This window comes from Mobula birostris, chromosome 8 (assembly GCF_030028105.1).
Source record: "Mobula birostris isolate sMobBir1 chromosome 8, sMobBir1.hap1, whole genome shotgun sequence".
Taxonomy (NCBI): Eukaryota; Metazoa; Chordata; class Chondrichthyes; order Myliobatiformes; family Myliobatidae; genus Mobula; species Mobula birostris.
The window spans coordinates 73229547-73250309 of NC_092377.1; the positions used below are offsets into that span (position 1 = coordinate 73229547).

At 42.6% G+C, this 20763-nt stretch overlaps 1 protein-coding gene across 1 annotated transcript in view; it reads right to left on the minus strand.

Annotated features, from left to right (window-relative positions):
* Positions 1-20551, minus strand: part of LOC140201402 (calcineurin subunit B type 1) — a 72238-nt gene extending 51687 nt beyond the window's left edge. Inside the window, exon 1 of the mRNA XM_072265452.1 lies at positions 20241-20551. Within this exon, the coding sequence (XP_072121553.1) occupies positions 20241-20243 (3 nt within the window). The 5' untranslated portion in view covers positions 20244-20551. The remainder of the gene's footprint in view (positions 1-20240) is intronic.
* Positions 20552-20763: the final 212 nt, after the last annotated feature.

Consider the following 20763-nt stretch of genomic DNA (forward strand, 5'->3'; position numbering starts at 1 on the left):
ATAGAGGGCTATGGGTAACCCTAGGTAATTTCTCAAGTAAGGACATGTTCAGCACAGCTTTGTGGGGCAAAGTTGCTGTATTGGGCTGTAGGTTTTCTATGTTTTATTCCTTCTACCAAAGTGCAAGACCATAAATGCCCCTATCTACCACTTCTTTGCCCATTCTCCCAATCCAAGTCTTTCAGCAGACTCCCTGCTTCCTCAACGTGACCTGCCCCTCCACCTATCTTCATATCATCAGCAAACTTGGCCACAAAGCCAATTTCATCATCCAAATCATTGACAAATAACATGAAAACAGGCAGTCCCAATAACAATCCCTGCAGAATACCAAAAGCGACCAGCAGCCAGCCTCTATTCCTGCTCTGCCTTTTGTCAGACAATCTTGTATCCACACTAATATCTTTCCTGTAAGACAAGTCTTATTTTGTTAAGCAGCCTCATATGTAGCACCTTGTCAAAACCTTCTGAAAATCCAAGTAAATAACATCCACAGACTCTCCTTTGTCTAACCTGCCAGTTACTTTCTCAAAGAATTCCAACAGGTTTGTCAGGCAAGATTTTCCCTTAGAGAGTCCATTCTGAATTTGGCCTATTTTATCATATGGCTCCATACCCTGAAACCTCATCTTTAATAATGGATTCCCAACATCTTCCCAACTACTGAAGCCAGGCCAACTGGCCTAGAAATAGCCTTTCTTCTGCTCCCTCCTTTCTTAAAGAGTAGAGTGACAATTGTAACTTTCTAGTTCTCCAGAACCATTCTGGAATCCATTGATTCTTGAAAAATCATTTCCAATGCCCCCACAATCTCTTCAGCCATCTCTTTCAGAACCCTGGAGTATCATCCATCTGGTCCAGGTGATTTATCTACCTTCAGACCTTTCAGCTTCTCAAGCACCTTTTCCTTTAGTAATACCTACATTCACTTCTGCCCCAACACACTCAAATTTCTGGCATATTGCTAGTGTCTTTCCCAGTGAAGACTAACACAAAATACTTATGCTCGTCCACCATTTCTTTGTTCCCCATTACCACCTCTCCTTGTGTCATTTTCCAGAGATCCAATATCCACTCTCACCTCTCTTTTACTCTTTATATCTAAAAAAATCTTTAGCATTCTCTTACATTATTGGCTAACTTCATATTTCATCTTTTCTTTCCTTATAGCTTCTTTTAGTTGCCTTCTGCTTTTTTTTTTATAAAAAGCTTCAAAATCTTCTTAACTTCCCACTAATTTTTGCTATATTATATGCCCTCTCTTTTTCTTTAATGCTGTCTTTCAGTTCCTTTGTCAGCCACAGTTGCCTCAACCTTCCTTTAGAATACTTTTTCTTTGGGATGTATCTATCCTGTGCCTTCCAAAATGCCTCAGAAACTCCAGCCACTACTGTTTTGCAGTCACCCCTGCTAGTGTCCCCTTCCAATCAACTTCGGCTAGCTCTTCTCTCGTGCCTCTAATTCTCTATATTCCACTGTAATACTAATATAATTGACTTACCTTGTCTCTCAAACTGCAAGTATAATATGAATTCCATCATTTATAATAAGGCAGGTCTTGGCGCCTTAAAACCAGTGCTTCCAGTAGATGGAGCTCGTCAGCCTGGGAAGGCAGTCCATCTAAGAGAGGGGTAAATACCACTCTTGGGAAAGGCTTCGGGAGTAAACCCTGAGGACAAATCCGGAGCTGGAGTTCCTAAGGCAGTCCAATGTTGCCTTCAACCTCGTTCTGGCAACTCCTGCGATGACACTGATGCCAAGCTGTATCAGCTCTTGCCCTTCCCTTGGACAACATCGGTGTCGTGGAGAGGGAAGACTTGCTGCATGGGCAACTGCCAGTCTTCCATACAACCTTGCCCAGGCTTGCGCCCTGGAAAATTCCAGGCACAGATCCATGGTCTCGCGAGACTAACGGATGCCACCACATTATAATCACAGGCTCCTAAGGATTCCTTTACCTTAAGCACCCTAAAGGTAATCAAATCTGGTTCATTACACAGCACCCGATCCAGAATTACTTTCCCCTGGTGAGGTCAACCACAGGCTGCTATAAAAAGCAGTCACATAGGCATTCTATAAATTCCCTCCCTTGGGATCCAGCTCCAACCTGATTTTCCCAATCTATCTGCATACTGAAATCCACCATGGCTATCGTAATATTGCCCCTTTTACTCCTAATATTGGGGTTTATCTCCTACTGTAATTTATATGCCACATCCTGGCTACTGTTTGGAGGCCTGCATAGAAATCCCATTAGGGACTTTTTACCCTTGCAATTTCTTAACTCTACCCACAAGAATTCTACATCTTTTAATCCTATGTCACCTTTTTCTAAGGATTTGATCTAATTTTTTACCAACATAGGTCACCGCACAATAAAGTGTTACAGTTACAGAGAAAGTGCAACATAGGTAGTCAGCAATATGCCAGGTCATGAGGTACATAATACCTTTGTTACATGAGGGAACCATATGTCTTTTAAGTGAAATATATTAACCAACATATGAATTCAGTGGGTAAATATAATACATACAGAATCAGGTTTATCATTGCCAGCATGTGACGTGAAATTTGTTAACTTAGCAGCAGCAGATCAATGCAATACATAATCTAGCAGAGAAAAAAAAAGTAATTCAGTATACTTTATACAGTATACATTTACTAAATAGATTAAACATCATGCAAACACAGATATACTATATATTTTTTTTTTTAAAAAGTGAGGTAGTGTCCAAGGGTTCAATGTCCATTTAGGAATCAGATTGCAGAAGAGAAGAAGCTAATCCTGAATCGCTGAGTGTGTGTCTTCAGGTTTCTGTACCTCCTATCTGATGGTAACAGTGAGAAAAGGGCACGCCCTGGGTGCTGGAGGTCCTTAATAATGGAAGCGCCTTTCTGAGACACCGCTCCTTGAAGATGTCCTAGGTACTTTGTAGGCTAGTACCCAAGATGGAGCTGACTAAATTTACAACCCTCTAAGGTTCTTCCAGTCCTGTGCAGTAACTCTCTCCCCCCACCCCCCCCATATCAGACAGTGATGCAACCTGTCAGAATACTCTCCACGGTACATCTATAGACGTTTCTGAGTGTATTTGTTGACATACCAAATCTCTTCAAACTCCTAATGAAGTATAGCCCTTGCCTTGCCTCCTTTATAACTGCATCAATATGCTGGGACCAGGTTAGATCCTCAGAGATCTTAACACCCAGGAACTTGGAACTGCTCACACTCTCCACTTCTGATCCCTCTGTGAGGATTGGTATGTGTTCCTTCGTCTTACCCTTCTGGAAGTCCACAATCAGCTCTTTCGTCTTACTGACGTTGAGTGCCAAGTTGTTGCTGCGGCACCACTCCACTAGTTGGCATACCTCACTCCTGTACGTCCTCTCGTAACCACCTGAGATTCTACCAACAACGGTTGTATCATCAGCAAATTTATAGATGGTATTTGAGCTAAGCCTAGCCACACAGTCATGGGTATAGAGAGAGTAGAGCAGTGGGCTAAGCACACACCTGAGGTGCACCAGTGTTGATCGTCAGCGAGGAAAAGATGTTATCACCAATCCACACAGATTGTGGTCTTTCGGTTAGGAAGCTGAGGATCCAATTGCAGAGGGAGGTACAGAGGCCCAGGTTCTGCAACTTGTCAATCAGGATTATGGGAATGATGGTATTAAGTGCTGAGCTATTGTTGATGAACAGCATCCTGACATAGGGGTGTTTATGCTGTCCAGGTGGTCTAAAGCCACCTAGAGAACCACTGAGATTGCATCTGCCGTCAACCTATTGCAATAGGCAAATTGCACCGGGTCCAGGTCCTTGCTGAGGCAGGAGCTCAGTCTAGTTACGACCAACCTCTCAAAGCATTTAATCACTGTAGATGTGAGTGCTACCGGGCGGTGGTCATTTAGGAAGCTCACGTTATTCTTCTTAGGCATTAGTATAATTGGTGCCTTTTTGAAGCAAGTGGGAACTTCCGCCCGTAGCAGCGAGAGGTTGTAAGTGAGCTTGAATACTCCCGTCAGTTGGTTGACACAGGTTTTCAGAGTACTCCATCTGGATGTTCCGCCTTGCAAGGGTTCACTCTGTTTAAAGACAGCCTAACATCGGCCTCTGAGACAGAGATCACAGGGTCATCAGGTGAAGCAGGGATCTTCACAGCTGTAGTTGTATTCAAAGCCACATAGAAGGCAATGAGTTTATCTGGTAGTGAAGCATCACTGCCATTCATACTATTGGGTTTTGCTTTGCAGGAAGTACTGGATTGCAAGCCCTGCCAGAGTTGTTGTGCATTCAATGTTGCCTCCATCCTCATTCGAAATTGTCTCTTCGCCCTTGAAATAGCCCTCCGCAGATCATACCTGGTTTTCTGGTATAGGGCTGGGTCACCAGACTTGAATGCCACAGATCTAGCCTTCAGCAGATGACATACCACCTGGTTCATCCACAGCTTCTGGTTTGGGAATGTGCAGTAACTCTTTGTAGGCACGCACTCATCCACACAGGTTTTAATGAAGTCAGTAACAAATGCAGCATACTCATCCAGGTTCTAAGATGAATCCCTGAATATAGTCCAGTTCACCGATTCAAAGCAGTCCTGTAGGCACTCCTGCGCTTTCTTCTTCGTCCTCACTACTGGTGCTGCAGTCTTCAGTCTCTGCCTACACTCAGGAAGTAGAACTACAGCCAGGTGATCAGACTTCCCAAAGTGAGAGTGTGGAATAGCACAGAAGGCATTCTGGGTAGTGAGGCAATGGTCCAGTGTGTTATTTCCTCTGGTATTGCAAGTGATCTGTTGACGGTAATTGTTTAGTGATTTTTTTTCCACACTGGCCTGGTTAAAATCTCCCAAAACAATGGTGAAGGCGTTAGAGTGCGCTGTTTCGTGCATGCTGATCCCATTGCTCAGATCATCTAAAGCCTGACTGACATTGGCCTGAGGTAGAATGTATACTGCTACCAAAATGACCCTGGAGGACTCCCGTGGTAGGTAAAAAGGACGCCACTTAACTGCTAGATATTCCCGGTCCAGTGAGCAGAACTGGGACAGCACTGATATATTTTTGCACCAAGAAGAGTTGATCATGAGGTATACTCCTCCACCTCTACTTTTTCAGAGACTCTACAGATCTATCCTGACAGTGTACAGTAAACCTGTTGATCTGAATTGCTGCAGCCGATACGAAGGGGGTAACCAGAATTCCATGGGCACATAACAGATAGTTAATTACTCAGCCACTTTAAATTGCTCTTTTCTGTTCCTTTCCCCGACCCTTTGATTCCACCCAGATGCAGAAATCGATCAAAACTATCAAGAGGAGAGGAGAAGATGGCGGTGCGATGCAGCGCAGCGGCCACTCCGTGATGAATATCTGTTATCTGTCAAGTAGAGTGCCGTGCACAATCCTGATTTGATGGAGGCAGACGTGAGAGCACGGAGGAACATCTGGTGAAACTTCTGGAATGCCTGTTTCACTGCTGCTGCTACTGTGTGATCCAGAATCTCCGGAGGGGAAGGCCCCGAGTCCTCGGCTTTGCTTGTTGCTCGGCTGCCGAGGCGGGATCGAAGCGCTCGGCAGAGATGGTGCTCGGTGTCGGAGGCTCGAAGTTTTCAGACAGACTCAGAGTCGGCTGTGGTCGGGTGCTTCCAGGGTGCTGCATCAGCAAGTTTGCGGCGCTGGAGGTTCACGGCAGGGAGAGTTTCTCCCTTCTACCATCTGCATGAGATGATGGGCTTTCGGGACTTTGAGATTTTTTTTAAAACCGTACCCATGGTCTGCTCTTTATCAAATTGCGGTATTACTTTGCACTGTTATAACTATATGTTATAATTACGTGGTTTTTTGTCAGTTTTAGTCTTGGTCTGTCCTGTGTTTCTGTGGTATCATACTGAAGGAACATTGTATCATTTCTTAATGCATGCATTTCTAAATAACAATAAATGAAGACTGTCCTCATAATCTAAACTCCATTTTTAATGAAGCCATTCACTGAGACTTCCAATATACAAAATTCCAAAGTACACAAGTTTATCCTCATTTCACTACGACACCTGATTTTGGCCTCCTCATCCAAGGAAACAACTTTCTTGTCAATCGTTTAAAGAATTCTATATGAAATATTAAACATTACTTTAAAAATATTTGGACAGCTTTTCCGGCTATTACAAGGATATCAGGTTCTGTAATCTAGAATAGTCATTTTGGATCAAGCAACATTTATATACCTCTTTAAAAAGGTGGAGAGACATCTTGAAAATGACTACCCTGACCCTGTTGCCCAGAACAGGGGTCCCCAACCTTTCTTGCACCGCGGACCGGTTTAAAATTGACAATATTCTTGCAGACTGGCCAACTGGGGGGGGAGAGGGGTTCAAAAAGGGTTGCCAACTTCCTCACTGCCAAATAAGGGACTAAAGTAGCAGTCAAATACGGGACACGTGTTTAACCCGAGAAAGACTACCATGACCATGAAGCCTTGCACAGGCACCAGTGTGTGCATGCATGACATGCACATGCGTGTATGTGCCAGTTTTTTTTCTACAATTCGGTTTTGGCTTAATCTTCCCGATTCTGTTAAGTGAAACTACACTGTACATACATTATTTCTACTTTATATAGTCTGTGTATTTATCATATCATTCCTGCTTTTACTATGTTAGTGTTATTTTAGGTTTTATGTGTTATTTGGTGTTAGAGTGAGTTTTTGGGTAGATGATTCATTTACACCTAAATGACTCTGGCCACTAGCCTTCTATTTGACAAAGTACTGTGGATTGAATTCACAACAATGCATTTCCTAAAAGCTGTAAGTATTGGGATACTAGCCACACGCTGCGGAAGTGTGAAGTTTACAGGTAGTTTCGAAGACAGTATCATCTATACTTTAGAGATATAAATTGTCTTCTATGTTAGCACGTACAATGTCAAATAAATATACTGTGGATTTAACTTGCATTCATACAGGCTGTGGATACCAACCCAGACATGTTGGCTTCGGAAGGAAAGAATGAAGTCAGAAGGTGTGATGTTTTGTATGTAGCTTCAAAAGGAAGCGTAGTCTATAACTTTTTTTAAATAGCGATTGCCCTTTGTGTTTACCATATAAATACCAAGCCCACATTGGGCTAGCAGACCTTTCTACCGAAAGTGTCTCCGTCCGTATGATGCCTACTGTACCTGTTGTGTCGAATAAAGAAGCTGCTTTGTATCTACCAGTGACTATCTCTCTGGTGATTACATCCACGGTACAACAGTCGGTGTCAGAAGTGGGATATTTCGTGACCCGTCCTGTGGCCAGTGTTCCTAGCAGTCTAAGTTGGTGAGTATTTTTCTAAAATAACACTCACACTTGGATCTGTTTGGTCGGTGGTACACAGGAACACGAGGTATCACAAACGCGAAGAGCTGAACTGGTAGATATAAAAGTAGTGTGTGCGTGTGCATGTATGTTTATGTAAGTGAGGAATCTTTGCATGTTAACTTGGTGAGACTTGGACCACCAGTTGCGAAAGGTGGTAACCGACGGTACAGTTCGGGACGCCAGAGTAGAGGCGTGTATACTCGTTTGGGGAGCTGTATTTTAGTGTATGCGTTTGCAAGTGTGATGCAAAAGAATACAGCAGGCACCATGAGTTCAGGTACTCAAAAGTGGCAGATTGTGGAATACATACTCTGTGGTTTTAAGTATGTACTGTTTAACTGCTACTTGTCTTTGATATTTTGCGTAGTGTGGGGATATCTCAGGGAGAGGTTTTACCTAGATAGATCTACCAGAATGGCACCTATTGAGGTCAGGCAACGTCAGGTTGAGAACCCTGATGATCCAAGCCAGCCCTTGACCTCGATTACGACTATACATAAGCCCTTCACCCCCTGGGAGAAACAGACCACTTTGTCTGAGCTGCTCTCACTTAAAGTCACCTGTGGGAATTCAGAATTCTGGCACATGCGCGATGAAATGGTTGAAGTTCACCAGATGTACCCTAAAGATATACATGTGTTAGTGAAAGCGAAGTGCCTGAGGAATATGTGGGACAGTGCAGGATGGTACATGGGCAACTACCGAGAGCGCCAGTAATAAATAAAGATATCGCTCTTTTAAAGGGAAAGTGAGGCAGCGGCTGGGGGGGGGGGGGGGGAGGCAAAAGTAGCTGGGGAACAATAATGGCAGTGATTCAAAAAGCTGACGAAACAGTCATGGATTATGCAGAACGTAAATACCGAGCGCACGAGGAGTATTCAGGGTTGGATAATCCAGGGAGAGACGACCCAGTCTTCCTAAAAATGCTGAAGGAAGGCCTGAGCTCAGCCCACCAGGAAGTTTTAGATTTTGGCATAACAGTGGGGTCCACCTACTCTACGATAGTTTTGTGGGCCAGTGAGATAGACCAAAGAAAAGGCAAGAGAAATCGTAAAGTGGGTATAATGGATGCAGCTGCTGTGATGTCCCGGAGAGTTTGTTTTGCTTGCCAGCAGCCAGGGCACCTAGCAAAGGACTGCCGGACTAGGTACAAGACAGTGAAGGAGTTGACATGCTACAGCTGTGGCTTATCAGGACATGGCTGGAGACAGAGTCCAAAAGGGAGGGGAAAAACCCAGGCGAAGGTCATGGCAGACACCCAGTCACTCACTCCATCAGCAACCAGTCTGATTGTTGATCAGATCAAAAAGCTAGTAATGGCACCTCTTAGGGCAGAAAAAGATGTGGTAGTGGGCTCCATTGCTAGCGCTGGTGACCCGCGGATGTACACAACGGCATTGTTAGGGGGATGGCAATGCAATATGTTAGTGGACACAGGGGCATCGGTATTGATAACAGACTTACCCTTACCAACAACCGGACAGGCCAGTTATATCACGGGTGTAGGAGGGAAAACAGTAAAAGCAGAAAGAACCAAGTCACAAATACTGGAAATAGGGGGAGTGCAGCTTCCAGTGTATTTCTGGATATGTCCAAATAATGAGGGCACGATCCTTGGAATAGACATCCTAAGGGAAGCAGGAGCTGTTATAGATTTGGGAAAGGGAGAAATAATATGGATGAGTCAGGGACAGCGAACACATACAACCAACAGAATACACAACCTGCCTAGCAGAGTCGCAGCTGCCCCGATCACCAGAGACTGCAACCCGGATGGGGTCTATGGGTTACCTTATCAGCAGCGTGGGTTACACACAAGCAAGATTGTGGTCGAGTAAAGATAGACCCAGTTAAAATAGAGGTAAAGGCATCCATTAGTCTTGCGAGACCGTGGATCTGCACCTGGAAAGTCTTCACTCTCCAGGACGCAGGCCTGGGCAAGGTTGTATGGAAGATCAGCAGTTGCCCATGCTGCAAGTCTCCCCTCTCCACAACACCAATGTTGTCCAAGGACCCACACAGCTTGGCACCAGTGTCGTCGCAGAGCAACATGTGATTAAGTGCCTTGCTCAAGGACACAACATGTTCCCTCGGCTGGGACTCAAACTCAACGACCTTCAGGTCACTAGTCCAATGCCTTAACCACTTGGCCACGTGCCCACACTTAAAATAGAGGAGGGTCTGTATAAACCCCCTAAGCAGGACCCTATACAAACTGACACACTGACCACTGTTCAGGGTATAGCAAAGGAACAAAAACACTAAGGGATACTCAGACCGCAGACATTCCAGAACATAGGCAGACATTGGGGGGGGGGGGGGGGGAGAACAAGGGACAAGAAGCAATTGAAATTGTGAGTGTGCAGGAGGAAATGACAGAAGCCAGCTTAGTAAAATTATATGAAGAGGCAGAAGCAAAGGAGGGACCAGATGGGTGCTGGACACATGGGGATGAAAGAGTTGCGGTGGCCCCACCCTGTATTAGACAGATACTACTAAAGTTATATCATGGGGCGATGCATCAGGGAAGGCAGAGCATGATCACAACCCTCCGGCAGGACTGGTGGTTGCCGGAGATGTTGAGAAATTCTGCCACTGTTATATCATTTGTGCCCAGCATAACCTTGGTAAGGGCAGGAAGCTGCAGCTGGCAAATCAGCCTCGGCCAAGGGGACCCTGGGAAAACATCCAGATAGACCACAGGGCCCCTGCAAAAAGCAGGGGGGAAAGCTACTGTCCAGTAATTATGGCTCACTTCACCCGGTGGTTAGACGCTTTCCCAACAAGGGACTGCACTGCCCGCACCGCTGCATGGATCCTAGTTCAGGAAATCCTCCCAAGGTGGGAAACCCCAGTTCAGGTGGATTCAGATCAGGGAGCACATTTCACGGGGAAAGTGATGAAGGAAATGCTAGGGATTCAGGGGTGGTAGAAAGGATGAACCAAACAATCAAGAATGCATTAGCCAAAGCTATAGCTGAGACAGGAAAGACATGGGTTGATGTATTTACCAGGAATCCTGATAAGATTGCGCGCAACCCTGAACTGCACGTTGGGTCTCAGCCCCTACAAATTATTGAAAGGGCAAGCAATGCGACTCCCTTATGGGGTAATTATGGGTTGCGGGGAGCCTGGGGCTTACAGGGATAGAATGACCCAATATGTGAGAGATGAAAGTGTGAAGTTTACAGGTAGTTTCCAAGACAGTATTATCTATACTTCATAGATATGAATTGTCTTCATATGTTAGCACGTAAAATGTCAAATAAATGTATCGTGGATTTAACTTGCATTCCTGAAGGCTGTGGATACCAACCCAGACATGTTGGCGTCGGAAGGAAAGGATGAAGTCAGAAGGTGTCATGTTTTGTATGTAGCTTCAAAAGGAAGCATAGTCTATAACTTATCTTTAAAATAGCGATTGCCCTTTGTGCTTAGCATATAAATATCGAGCCCACATTGGGCTAGCAGACCTTTCTACCGAAAGCATCTCCGTCCATATGATGCCTGTTGTACCTTGTTGTGTCAAACAAAGAAGCTGCTCTGTATCTACCAGTAACTGTCTCTCCGGTGATTTCATCCACGCCACAACATTTGGTAGGTTATTTTTTTGGGTCTGGGAATGCTCAAAAATTTTCCCCATATAAATTAATGGTAATTGCTTCTTCGCTTTACGCTATTTCTGCTTACGAACGGTTTCATAGGAATGCTCTACCTTATCGGGGGGGAAATACAGGACAAAGGCAGTCCCGTATGGGACAAACCAATTTAGCCCAATATACGGGATGTCCCAGCTAATACGGGACAGTTGGCAACCCTATGTTCAAGTTCAACAGTGCGTGACAGGGAATGAGGAAAGGTGCAGCTGACTCATATCATTTCATATCGCCAAATCATATCGTTTCCTCGTGGCCCGGTAGCACATGCTTTGCAGCCCGGTGGTTGGGGACCACTGATCCAGAACACTACTGGACATGAACAACCATGGTCCTAAAATTCACTGAAGACTGTGATCTCTGTCAACCACGGGATTTGAAGTAATGAACAGAAGAGAAATTATGTTTTGAAAACCCTGAATACAATGACATTGTTATTGCCTTACATGATCTCTGCTTCACCTTCAAGGGCACTAAATCGTGTTCATTCTGCACACTCTGCTGGAAAAGCCTTCACACACTACAGAAAGGCACTTTCCCAGCCATACTATGGATAGGAAACTATAAAAAAACTATTCCAACAGAGCACAAGTTCCTCCAACACCACTTGCACAATGCTCCAATGCACAGAACCAATGAGCTGAATGACCTCCTTGTACCTCATACTAACAGTAACAGATTTAGCTTGCATCTGAAGAAAAGCCAATAAAGAAAATCTGCATGGCTTCTTGTTTGTAGTTTGTTACAACAATTTGAAAGTGCTCATAAATGGAATAATATCCATTCCTTCTTCCTATATCACTGTAGACCAGCCTGCTGATATTTAGAAATGATTACACTGAATTCTGGCTTATTGGTCCATCGGTTAATCGGGGCAGCTGCTTATTTAGGACAACCCTTAAAGAACAAAAATAAATTGAGAAAACAGCTGGGATTCCCTTTGTTTACTAGAGAAACTATGCCACTTAATTGGGACCGGAAATTGTTGCCAAACAGGTTCTAACTAGCAATAGTCATATGCACTTATGTAGCCATTGGACATTACATGCTTAAAGCAAACAAGTTTTTAAATAGCATCAGTTGCACGTGCTATGTGTTATGTTAGCCATTTAGGCCGACAGTTGCTGATTCAAAAACCAGTGAAGATTTGAGCATGGAAATATTGAAAACATTGTATCAAAACACCAAGGCAGGAAAGATGAGGAAAGTGACGAAGATGACACATCAAATCTTGGGCTAGTGACTACACAGGATGCCAGGAAATTTATTGTCAGATTATGACACTACTTCATGCAGGAAGGCAATGAAGGCAGTCCAATATCTGCACTAGATGTCTGCATTGATTTAGTTCATTTACATCAAAGGAACACAGCAGCATTGACTGCATGAATACCCCCATCAATAACTATAAGGAACTAATACTCAGTTTTATAGCACTGTAATAGTATTGTCAATGTTGTAATTTTTTTTATTTCATTCAGTACATAGTTTTTACTCAGTTATATAATAGTTTGTCTTTTTTTTTACATTATTTCCACGGAACTTCGGCTAATTGGACCTAAATGTACTGGTCCCGATACGTCCCTATTAACCAGAATCTATTGTACTTGGATAAGACAATCAAGTGGGCTGCTAACACCGAATGAACCGCCTTTTCACCCATCTTAGCTGCACTATGCAAAACAAAATAATTATGCAAATTCTGATGAAAAAAAATTACTTTAATATCCAAATGTTACTTCTTATATCCTGATTTCTACATTATGATCATGGTCAAGCTGCAAGGTAGTTTGCCTATTACTCTCTATACAGGTTTCCACTGCCATCCGAAGGTAGAGCTTTCCTATGAAACGGTTCATAAGCCTGAATGTCGTAAAGCGAAGAAGCAATTACCAATTATTTATATGGGAAAAATTTGTGAGCGTTCGCAGACCCAAAAATAATCTACCAAATCATGCCAAATAGCACATAAAACCTAAAATAACAGTAACATATAGTAAAAGCAGGAATGATATGATAAATACACAGCTGTGTACATACATCTATTGATGCTTCTGGACACATCTCCAGTGATGTTCCTGGAATCATCAGGTGTTTCAGGTCTTTCAACATCATACAACCTCCTCCAGGTGACCCAGCCGGGGCTGATCAGACCGCAGCTTGTGTCCAGATGGCTAGCTACTTATGACACCATGGCTCCCCTCTTTTGAGCCACAGCCATCTTGAGGCCCTCTCTGCCACATCGGTGGTACTGCAGCTTATATAAAGTAAAAATACTTTTCCACAATCACTGCCTGAACTGTTCTCCGTAATGAAAATCTCACGCAAGCACCGTCAGCAAAAACACGGCGCAAGCGCTCTCCAGTAACCTTTAAGCTATGAAGCTGCCAAATCATGCCAAATAACACGTAAAAGTACACAACCGATATAAAGTAGAAATAATGTATGCACAGTGTAGTATCACTTACCGGAATTGGGAAAGCACGGAGCACACTGATGATGGTGTGTTAAGCTGAGTCGTCGGAGTTTGGGTGGGGCAGTGGCCCCCACCCTCCGGGCAGCGAACCAATACATTGCCGCGAAGCATGCAGTGGTACAGCGGTAGCCAGGAGCCACACAGCACAATTTAAGAAAAAAGCCAAAATAAACATGCTAATTAATTAGGTGCCGCCCGGCACGTAATTGATTGCCGACTGCATTGCCTCTGATCTGGGCCGACAATTACGTGTCGGGCAGCACCTAATTAATTAGCATGTTTATTTCAGCTTTTTTCTTAAATATGTGCTGTGTGTCTCCCGACTACTACTGCATTCTCCGCGAATTGCGATCTGTCCGCAGCCTGGGGGTTGGGTTGGTGGGACACTGCGGTGTCATCTCATCGTCATGTTTCCATTAGAGCAGGCAGCTCATCTTCTCCTATCTCTGCCTGCCTCGATGTCGAAGGTCGAGGTTCATCATCTGCTGTGGCTGATGTGGAAGGCTTGCTTGACTGCTGAGCCTCGTGCATTTTTCTATCATACAGTTCTTTGTAAGCACTCAAACCATCCTGAAAATATCCCCTAAACCTACGTATCCTTTCAAAATTAAAGGCGTACTTTATCATTACTTATTTGGTTTCGACTGTTACCCTTTCCACTTCCAATTGCATCAGCTCTTCATCTATCAGTTCTTGGTCATGGAATGCCAAAACCTCTTCAACATCATCTTCGTCAGCTTCCACAAGCCAAACTCACTTAGTCCTTACTTCGTTCACCACGATCAAAATGCTTAATTATTTCTAGTTTTACGCTAAGTGTAACACCCTTACGAGCTCTTTCAGGCTTTTCCAATACCATAGAACTTATCTTGCAAATGGCTGCTCACAGGCACGTGTTTAAGCAATGCTGGCGAGAATGCAGTTCCGAATCCGGGGGAGAGAGGCTGCTCGGGGCGCGCGCTGCCTTTTATTGCGCGCTGATATTTTTCGCACGCTGCTTTTTTCGTAACAGTGAAAACAGCTTCTGTTAGCGAAAACAGGGTACTAATGTAGGTCTTTCGTAACAGTGAGGTTTCGTAAAGCGAACGTTCGAAAAGCGGGGGACACCTGTACTTAAAGGATGTAGTCGTATTGGAAGGAGAACATCTTAAGCAGTGGGCAAGACTGCACATACACATCATGGCAAGTAATATCAAGCAACCCTCACACTAATCCTACATTAGTCAGTTTTATCAGTTTTATTTTCACCACATTCCCATCTGCTCCCTACAGATTTGACCACTAACCTACATACTTGGGGAAAATTACAGGTCAATTAATCTATCAACCTGCAGATCTTTGAGATGTGAAGGGAGACCACAGTCAAGAAATCCATGTCACAGGGAGAATATGCAAACTTGCAATGATAGGCACCTGCTTTAAAAGAGCAACAATTGTATCAGTGCCCAAGATGATAACAGTGAAAACTGCTAACAACTACCGTTCAGTTGCACTCGCATCTATGGTGATGAAGTGCTTTGAGAGTTGGTTATAGATAGAATTAATTTGTCTCAGCAAGGACCTGGACCCACTGCAATTTGCCCATTGCCACAATAGGTCTACAGCAGATGCAATCTCATTGGCCCTTCATGCAGCCTTGGATCACCTGGAGAATACCTGGAGAAACAGGATGCTGTTTATTGACTACAGCCCAGCATTTAACACAATCATTCCTACAGTTCTGATGAAAAAGCTCCAAAGCTTAGGGCTCTGTACCTCCCTCTGCAGCTGGATCCTCAACTTCCTAATCAGAAGACCACAATCTGTGAGGATCAGAAATAACATCCCCACCTTGCTGACAATCACGAGTGCACCTCAGGGATCTGTGCTTCGCCCACTGCTCTAATCTCTACACCCATGACTGCCTGGCTAAGTACAGCTCAAATGTCATCTATAAATTTGCTGATGACACAACTATTGTTAGCAGAATTTCAGATGGCGATGAAAGGGCGTATGGGAGCAAGATTTATCAGCTAGTTGAGTGGTGTCACAGCAACAACCTTGCACTCAAAGCAAACCCCAAGAACTGATTGTGGACTCCAGAAAGGTTAGTACACGGGAACACACTACAGTCCTCAGAGGGATCAGAAGTGGAAAGAGTGAGCAATTTCAAGTTCCTGGGTGTCAACATCTTTCAGGATTTATTCTGGGCCCAATATATAAATGCAGCTACAAAAAAGGCATGACAGAAGCTGTGTTTCATTAGGAGTTTGAGGAGATTTGTTATGCCACCAAAGACACTTGCAAATTTCTACAGATGTACCGTGGAATGCATTCTAGCTGGCTGTATCACCATCTTGTATGGGGGGGGGGGGTGCTACTGCACAGTACTGAAATAAGCTGCAGAGCCTTGTAAAAACCTAGTCAGATCTATCGTGGGCACTAGCCGTAGTATCCAAGACATCTTCAAGGAGCGAGGCCTCAAAAAGTCAGCATCCATTATTAAAGACTTTCATCAGCCAGGACATGCCCTGTTCTCATTGCTACCATCAAAAAGGAAGTACAGGAGCCTGAAGGCACACACAATTCAGGAACAGCTTCTTCTCCTCAGCCATCCAATTTCTAATGGACATTGAACATAAGAACACTACATCACTGCTTTTTAATTTATTTGTAAGTTATTTAAAATATATTATATATGCACACACTTACTGTAATTCAATTTTTTTTCTCTATTAGCTATTGCATTGTACTGCTGCCACAAAGACAAATTTCATGACATGACAGATATTAAACCTGACTGTAATTCTGATGGAACGGGAGGTCAGGACTAAACTCAGGTCATGGAACTGTACCACTGTGCAATTTTTATTCTTCTATTCCATTATTCCCAGCTTTCCAAATTTCCTCAAACCTAGCATTGAGTAGGTGGCTTGCATTGCAAACCTACTCCCAGCATTCAAGTTGAGATTTTCTAATATAGGTACTCCCCAGTTTACAAATGACCAGCCTGTAAATATGAATTACCATTTCGACAACCACCAGTATGGATTTACTGGCTGCTGCTGGGGTTCATGGGGGAAATGGGTTTACAGCTGTATTTGACTTGTGAAATGTTCACAAGAACAGAAGCCCTGTGAAGGACTTGTACGAGTTGCAAAGATTTTGAAGAAAATGCTTCAGCAATAAAAATCAGATTTCACCATATCTGCTTTCTCAAATCCCATGACAATCATGATTTAAATATTAATGCCAATGGCAATAGTTTAAAAAAAACAAATAATCCTTCAACTACTAGATTGCAAATTCAACAATCAAAGAAATGGGATTCCCAATGTAAAAATTCAATCTAAAGAAACTGATTCCCTTTGATAATACTCATGGAGTTTTTTCTTACACCCACATTTCATTTACCTATTCTCTCTTTGGATATTAACCGTGATTTCCTGCAGCACTTATTGAATTTGTGGATTTTAATTCTCTCACCAAGGCTTAAATCAGGGGAAAAGGCTAGATGGACTATAATGCGATGGGATGTTAAAGATCCTTGTCCTTCCCTTTAGGACTCCATAAACCATCCCAATTATTCACCATTTTCAAATAGAATGGGACCAATACTTGCCCAGTCTAATATTTAGCCTTCACATCAGTAAAACAGATATACCACAAATCCAATTATTGCTCATGGAACTTTGCCATGCACAAAATTCCCCTGCATTAAAGTACATTAATTTTTTAATTTTTGAACTGTGGTCAAGAACAATAATAAAAGTCCCCTGAAGTGGATTCAGTTGCTTAACCAAATTAACCTAATAGCAACAGTGTGAAGAATTGCAGATTTTCAAACAGATGCAGGTCCTCTCTTTTGTCAGTTTTATAAATTCAGCAATCTATCCTAAAGAACTCAAAGACAATGTATACATAAGATGCAAGCATATTTTTCAGAAAGTCAAGTTTCACTGTCCTTACTAAATATGGAAAAGTAGTCAGTACATACCACAATCATGTCAAAATTAATAAAACTGCCTTTCATTTTTGCACTATACAAGAGTGAGGTATTTCAGTTTGTTGGCCTCAACAATTTGCAGTCACTTTAAATGGAAAATGATCCGTATTTTTCGAGGCATAATCAGACTAACCGAAGTTGAATGCATATTAGAAGCAATAAACAAAAGCTTGATCAGAAGGCTGGGAGTCAATAAATAAGGAGCTGCAGAAAATATATTTTAAAAACTCTGCAAAGAAACTCAATTTATTAAAACTACAACTGACAGTAATGTGAATCAACTAAATCACACTTGTTGAGTTGACCAATATACAATGGAACACATCAGGACCAGTACATTTTGGCACAATTAAGCAGCTGCCCAATTAGCCAATGTTTCACGGAAATAGTTTAAAAGGTATTAAAGACAAGCTGTTTAACTGAACAAAAAAAAAAACATTATAACTTAAAACACTACCAAAACTACACTATAAAACTGTTATCAGAGCAATTCAGTGTACACTGACGTGTTCTTTTGACTAATGTAAATGGATAAAATCAGCACAGATACCTAGTGCAGATAGTAGACTGCCTTTAAACAGTGCTTTTGACGATTGCATCCTCTAGTCTTCATTTTAATTGTAACATTCAAGATTGATAGCTTCAAATTCTTCCCTTGTTGAAATAGTGAAATAGTTTTATTTTCACTCCTGGCCATTTCTGGCATCTCCAAGCCTGGATGCTTGAAACCGCAGTGATCAAAACAGTTCTGAATTGTCTTATTGTTAATTACTCACCAACTATCAGTGACAAAAATCACTGGTTTTTGAACGCAAGTAAATCCATTTAAAAACTACTCACTCTAAACATAGTGTAGTGTCTAATGGCCACATGACATGCACACAACTGACACTAATTAGAAAGTGTTCAGCAATTGTTGCCTGCCCTAATTAAGTGGCATAGTGTTCCAAATAAACTAAGGGAATCCTGGCTAATGTCTCAATTTGTTTTTTTGTTCTTTAAGAGTTGTCCCAAATAAGCAGTGCCCTGATTAACCAGAATCCACTGTACTTCCAAATGAAGTGAATCACAGACCAAAGTTCAATGTCCAATTGCAATTCAGTACGAATCAAACTTCTGATTTTAACCAGCATCTGAGTGCTATAGTAAACTTTCCTGGGCCATAGAGAAAAAGTAACAGGTAGGCCATAAGTATATAGGAATGGGTAAAGTCAATCAGCTCATATTGTCCATCCACCCAGAAAAACTTTTCTCATTCTAATTTGAAGTAAACATTCTAAGGTACCTTTAACATCATCAGGTGCACATAGAAATAACAAACTTTCAGGAATGAACATCTCCTGAAATTCTCACATAATCAAAGAGTAGACAGAATTCAATTCAAATACCCACACAAGTAGTGTTCACCCTTCCCAAAGAAACTCTGACTTGACTTTCAGATATATTTTTCACACAGAATCTAGTTTACAGATAAATCATACTTCGAATATCTGAAAGCATTAAATTTACAATAACTCATGGAGCTAACATTTAGTTTGACAAAACAGCTATTTCAAACATTAGAGTAGACTTAAGTTAGAGGCTTATCAATGTATCAAATAAAGAAAATTATTTAAGACCATTTCAACTTTTTTTAAAAATCCAAATTATTTCACTATAAATACTATAATTAAAATCCATATTTGAAAGAAAATTCTGAACAGTTAAATAAAATTCTTTAAAGTTCTAATCTATAACAAATTATTAAGGGATAATTAAAATGTAAAAGTTGCATGCCCTATAGTTTAAAAATATATTATAAAATGGTAAAAAAAAAACTCTGAAAGGTTACCTCAAACATCAACATTCTGCAAATACTCCAACACTGAAGGCAACATTTTTCGATTACAACAGCTGTAGAATTTTCTCTTTAATAAAAGTAATTCCAAGTTGACTGATTTTAACTTTAATAATGGCCTATTTAAACAAAAACTTCAGACACCACCTCAACCACTTGTTAAATCTTTGTAGTAGAAAATATTATACATTTGTTTGTTAAAATTGTAACCAATCAACGGGCCCCGCTATTTTAAACAGCTTTGGTTAATGCAGATAGGTATGCATTAATATTTAGAACCAGTTTATTTAATACAAAAGCCAATTTATTACCCCAAAGAGACAAAATTGCAAATAGTAACCTTTTTGACCAATTAGGTTTATTATTAACGGGGCAAGTTTATTTGTAAAGTGGAGGAAACAAATCTGTAAAGTGGAGGATTTTGATCATCAATACCTCTGTTACGGGAAGTTCGCTGCTCCTGAAAACCCGTCAGGGTGGTTTAAGAACTCTTACTCCGCACTCAAATGTGTTTTTTTTAAAAAAGAAAAGCCGACTTCCACTAGTGATTCGTCGAAACCATGTAAAACCTGCTCACAGCAATCGGGAAGGGTGATCCCGGACGCAGCATTCAAGGAAGTGGGGAGGGCGCTGCGTGAAGAGGCACTTAATTGTAAGGATATCCAATCTAATGATAAAAACGACAGGAGAGGGGGGAACAAGGCAGCGTAAGGCGGGAGAGGACTGCGCCTGCAGGAGGCCGAGCCCACACTGCGGCGGTGCCATCATGATGGCCGCTCGGCTTTTTAAATACACCGCAGTTTGCCAATTAACACGCCAAAACAACACACGAACACGCAGCAGCAGAGAAAACCATTACTACGAGTCACCAAGAAAGCGATGTTTATTATCTAATTTGAAAATGAAGCCTCTTAATTGCTTACCATCCTGGCCGACGAAGGTTAATCTTCCAGATATTTCGATCAACAGCCGTCTTGCGCCGCTTCTTTTTTATATTTTTCCCCCGTCCGCTTCTTCTTCCGTCTCTGTCTCGTCGCTGCCTGTGACTAGTGATTATTATGCCCACCCACCCCTGTCAAAACAAGAGAGTCGAGTCCGCAGTTTCTGGGTGGAAGCCCCAGCCTATGAGCCTCGCAATCCGGCTACCTCCGCTGCCAGCCCTTCTCCGATTCCGCCGTGTGAATCCGCAAGAACGGAGGAGGGGAAGAGCGGGGTGCAAAGCCGCCGCACATCCGGGCAACGACGCCTGATTTGCATGCGGAACTCCTCCGGCGGGACCATGAAGGCATGACGACAACACGTTGCGCGCGCTCTGAAGCAAATGGCCGGTGACAGTTGGAGGAAGGGTGGCCTTTCCATTCAACTCGCACCCGCAGCAACTTCCTCGTACGACCTACTTAAAAGTAAACCTCGAGGAGCGATTCGTTAACTTTGAACCCTTTAAAG